This window comes from Zeus faber (assembly GCF_960531495.2).
Source record: "Zeus faber genome assembly, chromosome: 21".
NCBI classification, from domain to species: domain Eukaryota; kingdom Metazoa; phylum Chordata; class Actinopteri; order Zeiformes; family Zeidae; genus Zeus; species Zeus faber.
The window spans coordinates 10,292,979-10,307,978 of NC_137208.1; the positions used below are offsets into that span (position 1 = coordinate 10,292,979).

Genomic DNA, 15,000 nt, shown 5'->3' on the forward strand with positions numbered 1-15,000 from the left:
GGGGCAAGTTCACAAAAGGATTGCGCGGCTTTTGTTGCCGCTAAACCAGGGCAAATAACAGAAAAGGCGGGCGTCTAATTCACAAAGCACCATCAAGTGGTGAAATACACCCCAAACTGCGCTGGCACGCAAATAATGTCTCAGTGCGGCGGTGCTATTTGTGCTTATGTAAATGAGATATTATTCATACATTTGGTGCAAAAGTGGCCCATTTCTATACAAATGAGCCCCGTTTCAAAAAACGTCCAATTCACAAACTCCGGCGCTAATAGCCGCACCCACTGAGAGTGAAGCTATTACCGTCTGCAGAGACCTGGTGGTGACTACAACACAAAAGAAGGGAAGAAAAAAAAAAAGGCAGCGCTGCGCGTTCGTCTTCAGAGAGCTGGTGCAATTGAAGTGCATTCCAGGGATCTGTAAATAATATTGTGACATTATTATTAAGATTATTAGTACTGCCCAACATGCTATGGCGATGCCTTGAACGGAGGAGTCCGTGGTGGTTTTCAAAGCGCACTCCAAGAGCAACTGAACGAAACTTTGAATAATGTTTTGTACAAAAAAGGCTCTATAAAGGTTGAAAAAAAAGGTTCTGTAATTCCAATTAAACTCAAAAGATATTGAGATAAACAACTAAAAGTTATAGGGAATAGCTATAAAGGGGTGAAAATTGGCATTGGATCACAGATGGCATCGAACCTCATCGGAACTCACCATGGACAGCTTCGCAGGCCGCGGCCTTTCGCGTGCAGTGGCCCGGAACTTGGTAGAGTAAAATAGATTTAAATCAACTCTCATCATTTCTACAATGTAAAATTACAATAAAATAGAATAAAAATAGTAATATATACACATTAAATTCATGCAATAAATGAACTGTGTGGGAGGCATACGTTTTATTATAAATGTATTCATATTATTTAAATGTTTTATAGTCACTTTATAGGCGAATAAACTAAAAAAAGACAAATTAAAACCTGGGGTCTCCTGAACCCCCGGGGTACCCCCCTGCGCCAGACAATTTCCATTATTTTCAAATCCTCCCGTCAGGACTTGGCAGAGCACCAGCGCAGCTGCTCCAAAGATTTTGTCACAATTTTACATTTTCATCACACTTAAAAATCAAAACAACAATTATTTGAACTCTTATACTTATTTAAGACTGATAATTCGTTCAACAGGCAAGTGCAGAGCAGTGGCGTAAACTCTGCCACATGGAGAATTGCGATCGGACGCAGCAATACAAGGGCCAAATTGCACTCAGCTGCAAAACTTTATGGCCGCGTTTGCGCTGGCAAATCATAAGCACAATATCTTTTGTGAATAGGACGCTAAGAAGACACAGATAGTGGGATGCACAATTCATGGTGCTATTATCGGCCGCAATCCATTCTTTGACCATCCATTCATTCGCCCATGAGAGTTTAATGCCAACACGCTGCCAAGAAAGACCTTGCCGAGAAAGTTTTGATTTAGTTTTTACGTTTCATTTTTCGAATGCATTTTGCATGGCACTAATTTCATACGATCAACGTATTAATAGAGCCCTTCTACTTGTTCCAGAGCTACATGCATCTGCTTCAGCAGCACTCCTCCCTCGAGTATTCCCAGAGCCAGCTGAGCCTGCTCAGCGTCTGCCGGGAGCCCCTGCACCGCAACGGACGTCCCGGGGAGCCCCGACTGGAGTGGAAGGTCAAGGTCCGGTCTGACGGCACGCGCTACGTGGCCCGGCGGCCCGCCCGCGACCGCATCCTGCGGGAGCGGGCGCTCAGGATCCGGGAGGAGAGGAGCGGCGGCATGACGACGGACGACGACACCATGAGCGAGATGAAGATGGGACGCTACTGGAGCAAGGAGGAGAGGAAGCAGCACTTGGCCCGGGCCCGGGAGCAGAGGAAGAGGAGGGAGTTCATGCAGAAGAGCCGGCTGGAGTGCCTGAGGGAGGGGCCGGCCAGCGGGGCGGAGGGCAGGAAGGAGGTCAACATCCTGGAACTCAGCCACAAGAAAATGATGAAGAAACGCAACAAGAAAATCCTGGACAATTGGATGACCATCCAAGAGCTGATGAGCCACGGCGCCAGGGCTCCAGAGGGCACTAAGGTGCACAACGCCTTTCTGTCGGTCACCACCGTGTAGGACACTGCGCTGCCCGTGTTTTTCCGTCCAGAAATGGGCGGCTTCAGATCAAGAGCCGGCGTTTTTCGGCGACCTCTCCGTTGGTTCTTTCCTACGCTCCAAAGTGCGTCCACGAAAGAACGAAACGCCGCCAATAAAGACACCGTGCGGGTCTCGGACACCCAACCTTTTTTTTTTTTTTTTTTGTGGAAAATTTGGTTCAGGCAAAGGGACTGAAAGCACAGACGTCACACACCGGAACACCCTCCACCGTTTTCGTTTTAATCGCACACCTAAGCGGTGAAGTTAATTTGCCTCGTTCAAGGCGGCACTTTTTTATAAGGGGGGAAAAACTGGATATTTTTCACACTTTGTAAAACCCGACAATGTTTTGTAAAATGATTTTTACACCGAATGCCGATGTTATGTAGATATCACTGTAATTTACTTTTTGTATGCTTGTACAACCGTTTATTGACCGTGTTGCTCTGTAAACCAAATAATCCTGTAGAGAATTACTACTAGCTGAAACCTGACCTATTTCTTCTTCGTATTTTCCGGGCTAAAAGAAGGCGTCGAGTGAGATCCTCTTCATCCCCAGACGTCCAGGCAGCCCGGGCTCTTCTAAAACATCATTTTCTTTTTTTCCACTTATTTTCCGTTGATGTCGGGCGAGACGGCTCGAGGATTCTTGACAAAACGCGCCGAATACCGTCAGTCTGCCATCCTAGAGGCTCATAATATTTATGAGTGGAGGAGGAGGGCTCTTAAAAAAACGGTTTTACCTCAACTTGCTGTCGAGACTCTGGACTACTGAATGATTTCTAAAATGCTTCTAAATACGAATTGGTATTGAGGACCTCTTTCTCTTATTATACAAATTGAATGTGCATTGTGTTCATAACGTCAAATTGACTCTGATATTTATACATTTCACCCTATTTAACGTAAGATTTTTTTTTTTGTCCGTCAAATAAATCAATTCCATGACTGATTGCCTTTCTTAACTTATATATTACTCCCCCCCCCCCCCCCCAATAAAATGTATCATATTTCATTTTTAAAGGCAGTACTTAAAACCAACTGATTTCCCACTGTAAATTTTCTTGATATAACCTTGAGTTCAGTATGTGTTAACAGTGGTATCTGAAAGAAAAAATAATGGGTAATAAACTGTCCTTTCTCCTTATGAAATGTGTTTCGAAAGATTATTCAAGACTTGAAGTCGGGGTCATCTATCTACTCTATGATCTACTCCATCTATCTATCTATCTATCTATCTATCTGTCTATCTATCTGTCTGTCTGTCTGTCTATCTATATATGCATCTACCTATCTATCTATCTATCTATCTATTTATCCATCATCTATCCATCCATCTATCTACCTTTCTACCTATCTAGCTATCTATCCATCCATCCATCCAACCATTCATCTATCTATCTATTTATCTATCTATCTATCCATCTATTCATATATCTATCCATCTATCCATCCATGTATTCATATATCTATCTATCTACCTATCTATCCATCTATCGATCTATCCATCATCTACCCATCCATCTATCTATCTGCCTTTCTACCTATCTAGCTATCTACCTTTCTATCTATCTATCTATCAATCTATCCATCCATCGGTCTATCTATTCATATATCTATCCATCTATCTATCAATCCATCTGCCCATCTTCTATATACATGTATCTATATCCATATCCCTTTCTATGTGCCTCAGGTTGCTCTGCTTGCACTATGACGTCTGACACAGTGGTCTATGGTACCACTGTGTATATGGTGTTTGTGTCATCATCCTCTGCGCTCCCTCCACAAAGAGCAGAAACGTGTTGAACTTGACTTCATCGGCAGAGCGAGATAAGACCGCTTCCGTCATGCCCCGCGCGCCACGCCCACCGGGTCGAGCTGTTCAATGCGCACGTCTGGTCTTGACGGGGCGAGCGCGAGACGATGACCTATCATGCTCCCTGCTCTAAAAGAAAAAAAAAGATGTACCTTTGGAAGCGTTGTTCCCGGCGCAAAACAAAGGCGCCTCTGATCTCGTGTGAAGATGAGCGTGTGCGTGTGTGCGTGTGTGCGTGCGTGTGTGTGTGTGCCCGACTGCAGACCACGGAGCAGGCGCCCGTGCGCACATGCATGTTCACATGGGAGCGTTTGCAGCTTCAGAGGCTGAATCGATACGAGAAGGAGGTTCGCTGTGATTACCCGTTACCTGTAATGTATTGAGGGATAATCTTTGCGCCGAGCGCCATTATCAATAGAATCGATGGAAAAAAACATGTTAACGGAAAGCCGAGGAGTGATGAATCCCATTTTGATGTGCCGCGGCTCAGTGTCACACGACGTAACTCATCCCATCACAACAGAGTACAGTGTTCATGCGTTTGCGCTGGGGACCGACTGACTGACGGGGTTTTTTTTCGTGGGGGTGGGGGGTTCGGGGGCGGCGGCGGATGTCCATTTCGCGATTGGAGGCAACAAAGCTAAACCGCAGTCCCCATTTCAAAGCGTTAAGGAGATGCCGGCGGAGTCTCCCCATTCCCCTGTCAATCTGCCGGCTCCGTCCACAGCCCACTGAACTGAAGAATTAATGAGAGACATCAGACCCGCATCCCCGGCGCCGGGGCCTTTATGCATGATAATGACACCTCAGGTAAGCACCGCCACTGCCGCTATTCCACCGATGTACCCGCCTCCGCGCATAATATCCCATCAGTCATTTCTGTGCGACGGCAAAGGGCTGAGAAATAATACTTTGCATTCGACTCACTGTTATAAATGATTAATCCCAATGTGTGCGGCAAAGGACAATTGAATGCATTGGAATGTGGATCCGTTTCAAGTCAGCAGGATGGTTCTGCACGGCGGCCCACGGCAAAGCCGGGCCGGGATTTCCCTGCACGTATAATGTGACGGCGTGACCATACGCTTTTTGATCCCGGCTCCGGAGCTCGTTTACAAGGGGGGGGCATTTGTTGGCTGCACCGAAACTGTTTCGCGCGGCAAAAGGGGCACTCCGGCGGAAACCCCCCCCCCCCCCCTTTTTTTTTTCTCCTTGATTTAAGCGGGGAAAGCTCCCGAGCGAAATGAATCCCGAGACGCCGAACGTACGTCCTCTGGCGACGCCCGCTCTTACCCGCATCTGTCTCATTCAAATTCCGACGCCAAAAAACGCAGAGCGGGGCGTCGTGCTCCGGCGCGTGGCGGATGGGGGAAAAAAAAACCCCAAAATACAAAAACGCCCGCGGTTTCGAGCGTCCCCCTTTAATCTAACCGCCACTTTGAAGCGGCGGTGACGTGAAAGAAGGCGGGCGCGTGGGCTTTGGAAGGCGTGGCAAGGGGCGCGGGCGAGCGTGCGCGCTGGTTTGCGCCCGGAGGTAAATCCGTACTTCGTGTTTATCTGTGTGTGGCCGCCGAGAGGGTGATAAACAAGTTTGTGCGCGCTCAGCAAAAATGGGGTTTACTGATAAACAAAATTAGGCCCAGAAAGTGTTCTGCAAACTCACTTTTCATGATTGTTTTTTGCGTTTGCAAAGATGTGATTGATCTCTGATCAGTTGTTTCTTTTTATCCGGCACAAAAGTCATTTTTGGATGACGCGATGCCTTGATGATGCACTGGGGGCTCGTCCAGGCTTCTGATCGACTCATTTGAAATGTTTTCTGTCGGTTCCAGGCGAGGGACGGCCGAGCGTTCTACGACGATCGTTAAACAAATTCAGTGTCTTCGTTTCCGGTGGTGCACTTGAAGCGCTCTTTTATGTCATTATCGTTTGATCGTCTTGTTGAAAGTGTCGGGAAAACGGGTAAAGCTCCTGCCCTCTTTGATCATTTTGTCTTTAATAATTTAAAGCGCTACTCAATCAAAAAGTGCAGAAATGGTAAATCACACAATGTTTTATGTTCGAAATGACCCTCTATTTTATTGTATTCTTTAAAAGATTATTTTCATTCGGTATTTAGGGGATCATTTCCAGGCGATGCGGCGAACGATCCCGTTTACCGTTGTATTGTCGCTGCATTTGCCGGAAGACCCAAACGCCACCGCATTTCTATTCAAAGCGTCTTTAATCCTGAATGTAGGCCGCGCAGTGACAGGAAAAAAACAGCGTACAAATCCGGGTTTACACCCACCATACCTGGCCCCCTGTAATCTCCCCCCCGCCGCCGCCGGGACTGAATTCCCCCTCCCCGCTCGCGCACGTTGCCCTGCCTGAATCCAGTCGACAACGGCGACGCCGATCCAATTCCGTTTGCAGCAGCGGCGCTTCCAATGGAGGAAGTCTCTCCGGCGAGGACAGCGAGCGCCCATGCCTGTATTATGTATAATCCTGGATGTTGGTCGGTGGAGACGCTGAATAACTTTGAACCGAATTGAGGCGAGAGCGAGGGAGGTCGGGGGTTCAGGTTGGGCTCGCGGAGGAGGAGGGGGAGGAGGAGGAGGAGGAGGAGGAGGAGGCACGTTGCGCCGCGGCCGTGGTTTTTTGATGGCTTCCTCTACAGCGCTCCATTTGTTTTTGTTGTTTTTTTTTTTGTTTAACCAGAATGTCAATAGGAAACGATCGGCATGATATGATGATGTGATTTTATACGAGACTTGGTACAGTATATTGACCCCACATGAACCACAACTTTAACAAATACTTATTTTACTTTACTTCATCACAAGGTAGGTGTCGTCATCAGCATGGCAAGTGCTTATTAAGGACAACTTAATTGACATTTAAGCAATTTTGAAAGGGAAACAAATTGCTATTCAAATAATAATAATAATAATAATATAATTATTAATAAAATTATGATTAATACACAGTGCATATATACGACAATGTGATACTCAATTACACTTATTGTCGGTTCTATATTTTTGAGCTTTTCTTGAGTATATGCTTTGATTTTGTACTTATGTTGTTTATTCACATTGTATTCATTGTATTTGTGTAATTTACTGTACATATTCTTACTCTCTGTACTGCATCCCTACATCCTGTTCCTCACTGACTGTTGCTATAATGCACAGATGCAAATACAATAAAAAAAATTATACAAATAAAATAGTAAAAAGTAATAATACATTTAAAAGGTTAATAAAGTATTACCTTTTTCTTATGTATGTATGTATATACCGCGTTCCAAATCATTATGCAAATTGGATTTAAGTGTCGAACATTTAATTTTTTGTTTTTCAATTAAACTCATGGATGGTATTGTGTCTCAGGGTCTTTGGATCACTGAAATCAACCTCAGACACCTGTGATAATTAGTTTGCCAGGTGAGCCCCATTAAAGGAAAACTACTTAAGGACGTTCCACATTATTAAGCAGGCCACAGGTTTCAAGCAATATGGGAAAGAAAAAGGATCTCTCTGCTGCTGAAAAGCCTCAAATAGTGCAATGTCTTGGACAAGGTATGAAAACATTAGATATTATATATCATCGTACTGTGAAGAGAGTTGTGGCTGATTCAGAGCACAGACGGGTTTGGTGCCGATAAAGGCAGAATGAGGAAGGTTTCTGCCAGACAAATTCATGGGATAAAGAGAGCAGCTGCTAAAATGCCGTTACAAAGCAGCAAACAGGCATTTGAAGCTGCTGGTGCCTCTGGAGTCCCGCGAACCTCAAGGTGTAGGATCCTCCAGAGGCTTGCAGTTGTGCATAAAGCTACTATTGGGCCCCCCCTAAGCAACGCTCACAAGCAGAAACGGTTGCAGTGGGCCCAGAAATACATGAAGACTCATTTTCAAACAGTCTTGTTTATTGATGAGTGCCGTGCAACCCTGGATGGTCCAGATAGATGGAGGAGTGGATGGTTGGTGGATGGCCACCATGTCCCAACAAGGCTGCCGCGTCAGCAAGGAGGTGGCGGAGTCATGTTTTGGGCCGGAATCGTGGGGAGAGAGCTGGTAGGCCCCTTTGGGGTCCCTGAAGGTGTGGAATTGACCTCGGCAAAGTATATAGAGTTTGTGACTGACCACTTTCTTCCACGGTACAAGAAGAAGACCCGTGCCTTCCGTAGCAAAATCATCTTCATGCCTGACAATGCACCATCTCATGCTGCAAAGAATACCTCTGTGTCATTGGCTGCTATGGGCATGAAAGGAGAGAAACTCATGGTGTGGCCCCCATCCTCCCCTGACCTCAACCCTATTGAGAACCTTTGGAGCATCCTCAAGCAAAAGGTCTATGAGGGTGGAGGCAGTATGCATCAAAACAGCAGCTCTAGGAGGCTTCAAGCAGAAACTCTCCAAAAACTCACAAGTTCAATGGAGGCAAGAATTGTGAAGGTGATATCAAAGAAGGCTCCTATGTCAACATGTAACTTGGCCTGTTAAGATGTTTTTGATTGAAATAGCTTTTGATTTCAGTACATATGACCTCCTAATGCTGCACATTCAACAAATGACCATTTTCAGTTCTTTACAACCTATAAAATGTTTTGAAACTCTTTGTGCATAATAATTTGGAACAGTGCATTTTGAGTTTTTTATTTTTGAAAAACATACTGTTATCATTGGGAGGTTTGTTCAATAACATTCGAATTTTACCCTCACGGTTGATGACTTGAAAATTATACTGGCTGTCATTTGCATCGAGTATTTAGGAAAATCAGAGAAAAATATCATTTGCATAATAATTTGGAACATGGTGTATAAACCATAAGCTTCAAATGAAGCTTGATCACATTTCAACATGTGGACCAAGCAACATGGCCGGATGTGGTCTCACATGACCCAGAGACATTTTTATATCAGGTTCTTCCGCTGATGCTCTTGAGTGAACGAGTAAAGGTGTCGGTGTCTCACTTATTTCGGGCGATCGACCACGTCAGGCATTTCCATTTCCCAACTGGTTTCTCCGGCCACTTACTGAGCCGCTACACTTACTTATCCAAAACTCTAGAGGAGCGGGTTCCGCCGAAAACCCGAGGCTCCCAGTCGAGTCCCGTGGAAAAAAAAAACCCAAAACAATAACCCTTGTATTCACGGTCCGTGCAGCCTAATCTTATAAAGAGCTGCTATTTCGGTGTGAAAAGCGCGAGTCACGGGGAGTTCACGCAGTGCGTCGAGGCGGCGGGAGAGTGAAGGCGGCTCAACTTGTGCTTAATGAGCGCTTTAAAATATTCATAATCCTGGCCCAACGCGGAGTTAACACTTGAGATAATTGGAACAGAACGGCTACGGCATGGAGGCGGCGGGGTTGCGCCCGACACAAAGACGGCTTAAGCAACTCGGTGGGAAGAGGAAGATGATGATGATGATGATGGTGAGGAGGGGGAGGAGGAGGAAGGAAATAAGGGCCTTCTAGTGCTGCTGCAGATGCAACCACCGGATATTAATAATAATAATAATAATAATAATAATAATTATTATTATTATTATTATTATTATTATTATAATACATATTCAGATATTCAGTGATTTATGTATTTATTCAAGAAAGTATTCATTATATATATATATATATACATTATACATTTACACATATATTTATTTTGTATTGATTTTATTATTAATAATTATGATATATTCATTATATATATGTATATATATTTTATTGTTTTATAGAATGTGAGTAGGTCTCTCAGTATCCAATTCCATCACCCTATTATTGATCCGTCTGACTGCTCCTCTATATGTAATTTCTTGGGTTTTTAAGCACCAGAGCCCCTGCAGTGGCGTTTCAATGTTGATTAAATGTGTTTAGGATACTTTTAAAAACGGTTCGACACAAAGAGCTTCATTTTAAAGTTCGGTGAAGTCCTTTGAATCAAAGTTTGATGGGCCTTCACTTCCAACGGCGCGGATCAAATCGGGATCCGTGATTCTTTTGATCCTCTCGCTCCATTTACCGTATGGATCGCTCTTCCCGCGGCATCACTTCGCCCTCCGCCAACAGTTTCCCGGAAGGGCCTTATTTTAAAATCACATCTCCAACCAAGTGTCATCAGCCCTGATGAAAGCAAATTGATTTTTAGCCACAAAAAGGTTCGCGAGGAGAAACAGCCGCCTCCGTGATGAGACCTATCCTTAAAACTAAAGAGGGCGTGTTGCGTTTCCTCCGACACGAGGTGCACAGATGGTGCTCTCTCCTCCCGGAGTCCTCTCCAAGTGCTGAAAAATGGAGATGGCAAACGAGGAAACAAATTTTCGAGCCCCACTCAGCACTGATTGATCTGCCCGCCGCCGCCGCCACCGTCGCCGGCTTTCGCGGGGAGCCGACCGTGGTGTTGCATTTAAGTCGTCGGGGGCCAGCGCTGGGGCCGGTGGCGGGGCCGCGCCAAACAAACTGGACACTCTGGGTGTTTACATATTGGACTTAAGCAATCATAGCTGTTTTATCCGGCAATAAACTCCCTTATTAGACAGCAGTAGGATGCACTTGTGTCCAGGAATTACCTTTAACAATTGGCCACAAATCGGCAAATCAACACTCAACAACAACTCTCAAATGAAGGAATAAAAATTAAATACTTCCAAATTGTAATACTACCTTATCGAAAGGAGCAAAATATTTGGGGCCAAATTTCTTGTGGCCCCGCCCAATTCCACCACCAGTGCGTCCTCCGGGCCAGTGGTTTGTGAGGCCTCGGGTGATTTAAGGCGTTTCCTAATCGTCAAATATCGTTTTCAGAAATCCACACGAGTGTTGGTTCAGATATAAATTGCTACAAATGACTAAGTTCTGATGTCTCGTATTTCCGAAAAAAAAAATCTTGCTCTCTCAACCGTGAAAATGGAATCGACTCAGAGGACAAACAAACTAACAAAAGAAAATGTGTTTCTCATATTGTAAACGGGGCAGAGTCTCAGATTGAATGAGGTTTGATTAAGGGGGTCTTTGAGGGACAAAAAAGGTTGGAAATCCCTTCTTTACGCCAACAGAAAAAAAGCCTTTCCAGTTACTTTAACTCCAAATCTTAGGGTTTGGGGTTAGGGCAACATTTTCTTTATTCCCCCATAGGATGCTGTACAACAAATTCACCAATTATTCCTCGATCCTGAATTACGTGAACGTCAAAAAGTCGAAACTCAGCAAAAAAAAAAAAAAAAAAAAAAAGATGCGTTGAACGGGATTCCTTTGCTCTGGTGTTCTTTTAGATATGAAATGAATGGATTGAAATGGGATCGTTAAATACATGAATGAGCAAAGCACTGCAAAGCAAAGCAAATCTATTACACATGCAAATGGGACACAGGGGTGGGGGTGGGGGTGGGTGGTGGAGAGGGTGGGTGGGGGCAAAAAAAAAACCCAAAAAACTAACAAACACAAGATACGCGGTTTATCCATACGAACAGCTTCAGACCAAAGCAGTTAATCTGACAGCATGACGAAGAGCCGCGCGCCGCGCCATCGATAACACTAATTAATGTTCCGCGCCGGGGTGCTCCGGAAAAATATCAGCTTCAAAGCTGGCGAGCGAGGACGGGCCCGGTGCGTGTTCCTCGCCGTACCCGTGGTCGCCTCCAGCAATTTATTCCGTTGCTCTCGTGCTCGATATGAACAAAATGGGTCGTGGATGCAACCGCCGTGATTCCATCGGAGAAGACTTGATCACGAGGAGGAGGAGGAAGAGGAGGAGGAGGATGAGAAAAAGGAGGATGAGATAGAGGAGGAGGAGGAGAGCCGCCGGTGTGGCCACATTTTGGCTCCAGCAGGTTTGCAGGGATGGTTCCGGGGAGCCAAAGGTGACCAGACCAGGTTTCCGTCTTTTTCCCACCAAAGACCCTTAGTTCCATATCACTGAGTCCAATCCTCCGCCTCCGTCTGTGCTGGACAGCAGTCACGTAGATAACACTGAGGCTGCTCACAACAATCATTTTTGTACCTCTCCCGATCTAATTACAGTGACGTTTAACAATAATTCATTTCACTGGGGACGCGCCCCGGAACCTCTTCAAGCGGCCCCCGGAGGGGTCCCCAGCCCGACGTTGAGAACCACGGGGTCGAGGTTAAGCATGTCAATTTAACAGGGCAGTTTCAATGGGAATTTATTCAAACTGGGCGACTGTTTTCAGTGTCAACTTGTTGAGCTGTCACGTGAAACCGCGGATGAAACACGACGGTGACGGGAAATCGCAGATTTGACAAGACCACAAGAAGAACAACGAACCCTTCTTTGATGATTTTCCTGGTCGCCGTCGACCGCGGGAGCGTGGGCGATCCGTGATAAATACGTTTCGTGTGCGGCTTAGTTGCGAATGGCGACCTTTCGAAACGTGGACGGAGGGAGCCGATGCTTCGGGTGCGTGGAGAGCACGGCGTCGTTGAGCAGCTCCACAAGCTTCCGCCGGATGCTGCTCCCACGTCTGGGCGGCTCCTCCTGCTCCCACTACCTTCCCCGAGTGTTCCCCCCGTTGCCTCAGCTGGCTGCCGGCCGGCGGGCAGAAAACCTTCCTGCGGGGCTCTTCATAATCATGTAATTCATCCATTCAGCGGATGGAACCTTAAATCCCCCTTATTCCTTTACCTCGGCGCGCTCTCCTCGGGCTGCGGAGGCCTCCTAATAAGCACGGGGGCCACAGCGCTGGTAATTCCTTTATCGGCGATGGAGGGAAGACCCGAGGAAAGCCGTGGGGGAAGAGAGATAGACATGGTTATTAGCGGTGCTTTCACTTCGGTGTGAGCGCGCAAGCAGACACGGACACGGACATGGACACACACACACACACACACACACACACACAGGACACGATCACAGACACACACGCACACACCCAATCACATACATGGAGAAACAAGCAAAGCATGCATGCATACATCCTCTCTCTCTCTCTCTCTCTCTCTCTCTCTCTCTCTCTCTCTCTCTCTCTCTCTCTCTCTCTATGCATTGTATGACAACATACAATCTAAATGCAAATGGTTAATCGCCCCGCATCCCCGTGGCTTCGTCTCTTCCAGGGCCCCGCGGGGCCTCCAAGAGTCAACAAATCCCGCCAGCTGAAATTCTTACGGTTATTGGGTTAGCAGGGAAACGATCACAGGTACGGTCAAATAATTAAACCCGAACTAAAGAAAGAATAAAAAAATAATCCCCCTTCGCCGTGGGCCCCCGGGCCTCCCAGGAGCACTTTGACAGACCGGGGGGGATGCTGCAAGTTTTTCAAAGGTCCATACCAGAGTACAATCGAGTTGCAGCCTGATTATTAGGCAGCACACACATTCTACATTACTCCTGACCATTTTCATTGATGATAGTGATGAAAACATAGCTGATGGCATTTTTCTTTTTTGGATTTTTATGATATTGTTTCAAAATGATCAAGATCATTTTCATTATTATATATATCACATGCCAGAGGACCTGCACAGAACGTAAACAACACAGACACCACAGCGCACAAAGACTGATTCCTAGCTGATGCTCATCTTACCTCCATTCACATCTCAACTTATCCTTCGGTGCATTGCGCTGCTGCCTCACTGCAAGAAGGTCCTGGGTTCGATTCCCGCCCCGGCGATCGTCCGACCGGCGATGGACACTGAAGTCGGTCCCCAGGCGCTGTAAGCTGCTCCCCCGGTGACAAAGAAACGACGAGCTCGGCTTGTCCGGTTTTGTTCGCTGCTGATATTTTACAGGGTTTCGCTCCCTCACAAACCTCTATACGCCACTGGACACCAAACCCGCTCGAGTCACCGTCGACGGTTCCACCGGCACGTTTTCATTTATCAAGTCATCATGAGTACATTCCTTCCAAATTATTCGTCCTGTCGTTTAAACTGGGGTCCTGGCAGCTACAGGCTGGGGAGGAAGGCTTTTAGTTGTTATGGGCCACTGCGCTGCGAGAGGTCAAACTTCACACACTGTTTGTTCTTTTGCATTTTTATTTTTCATTTTCTTGACCTGTACCGGTTTCGCAATACAAAACCTTCTGTTTACTTTTAGATTTCTTAATTTTTTTTATTCTATCTGAATTGCCCAGTACATACGGTACGTACAGTATGTCGATGTCTACCTTGCAAAACGGATCCTGATCTCAATGGGATTTTACAGGTCACCCAATAAAGGAAAATTTAATTTAATAAGAATTAATAAATAATAAATTGCCTGAATCAGTGTTGTGTTAGTGTAATGTTACAAAGCCCGTCGCCGTGCGGCTTCATTACGTCGGGCGAGCATCCGCGATAAAAATCTTTATTGCATTTAAATGCCCCCGTAGGTATTCGACCCGGTTTGACACCGACGCATTAAACGCTCCCGTCGTCGGACGCGAGCGCCAGGGAACGGGAGCCGGAACCCCCCGGCACACCCGGGCCAATTACCCAGCCCGGAGGCGGGATCTCACTCCCTCCCGCCTCGGTGACAATCTGCCGGGCGGAGACGTCGCGAGGACAGGCGCAATTAATATTACTGTTAAAAATAAACACTTAAATGCGAGCTGATGTGCGACTCCCAATAACAGCCCCGCTCCGCATTCCAGTGAATCGTAACTCAAATCCGTATTTTACACCCCCCGCTATTATTTAGTCAGTCGGGAGAGCGTGCTTAACATTTGGGGATTGTTTTTTTTTTTTTGTTTTTTTTTTAATTAAATTTTTTTTTATTCGATAACTTTTAACTGGAGAACACTCCAATATTCCTCTCAGGGAAAAATGAAAAGTAAAAATAATCCCTTCAGCGCAGATCACATAACATGGCGCGGCGTTTAAAGCTCCTCGCCAATCGCGACTTACAGTACATGTCTTCAAGGCAGGGCTTGGGTTGGGGTTTGGGGGGGGGGGGCGTCTGTTATGCAGCGTGTGCGGGGGAAATTGGGATGTGAGGCGATCCCCCCGTGAAACAACCGAGCTCAGACTAAAGGCGATGGCTGTAAATTCGTGCCTCGCAGCCATTTCAACCCCCCCACCACACACACACACACACACACACA

General features: G+C 46.1%; 1 protein-coding gene across 1 annotated transcript in view; it reads left to right on the forward strand.

The window, feature by feature from the left end:
* pdzrn4 (PDZ domain containing ring finger 4) overlaps window positions 1–2,136 on the forward strand; it is a gene marked incomplete at both ends in the record, with an annotated part of 42,396 nt that extends 40,260 nt beyond the window's left edge. Inside the window, one exon of the mRNA XM_080022728.1 lies at window positions 1,564–2,136. Coding sequence (XP_079878854.1) covers window positions 1,564–2,136 — 573 coding nt within the window. The remainder of the gene's footprint in view (window positions 1–1,563) is intronic.
* Window positions 2,137–15,000: the final 12,864 nt, after the last annotated feature.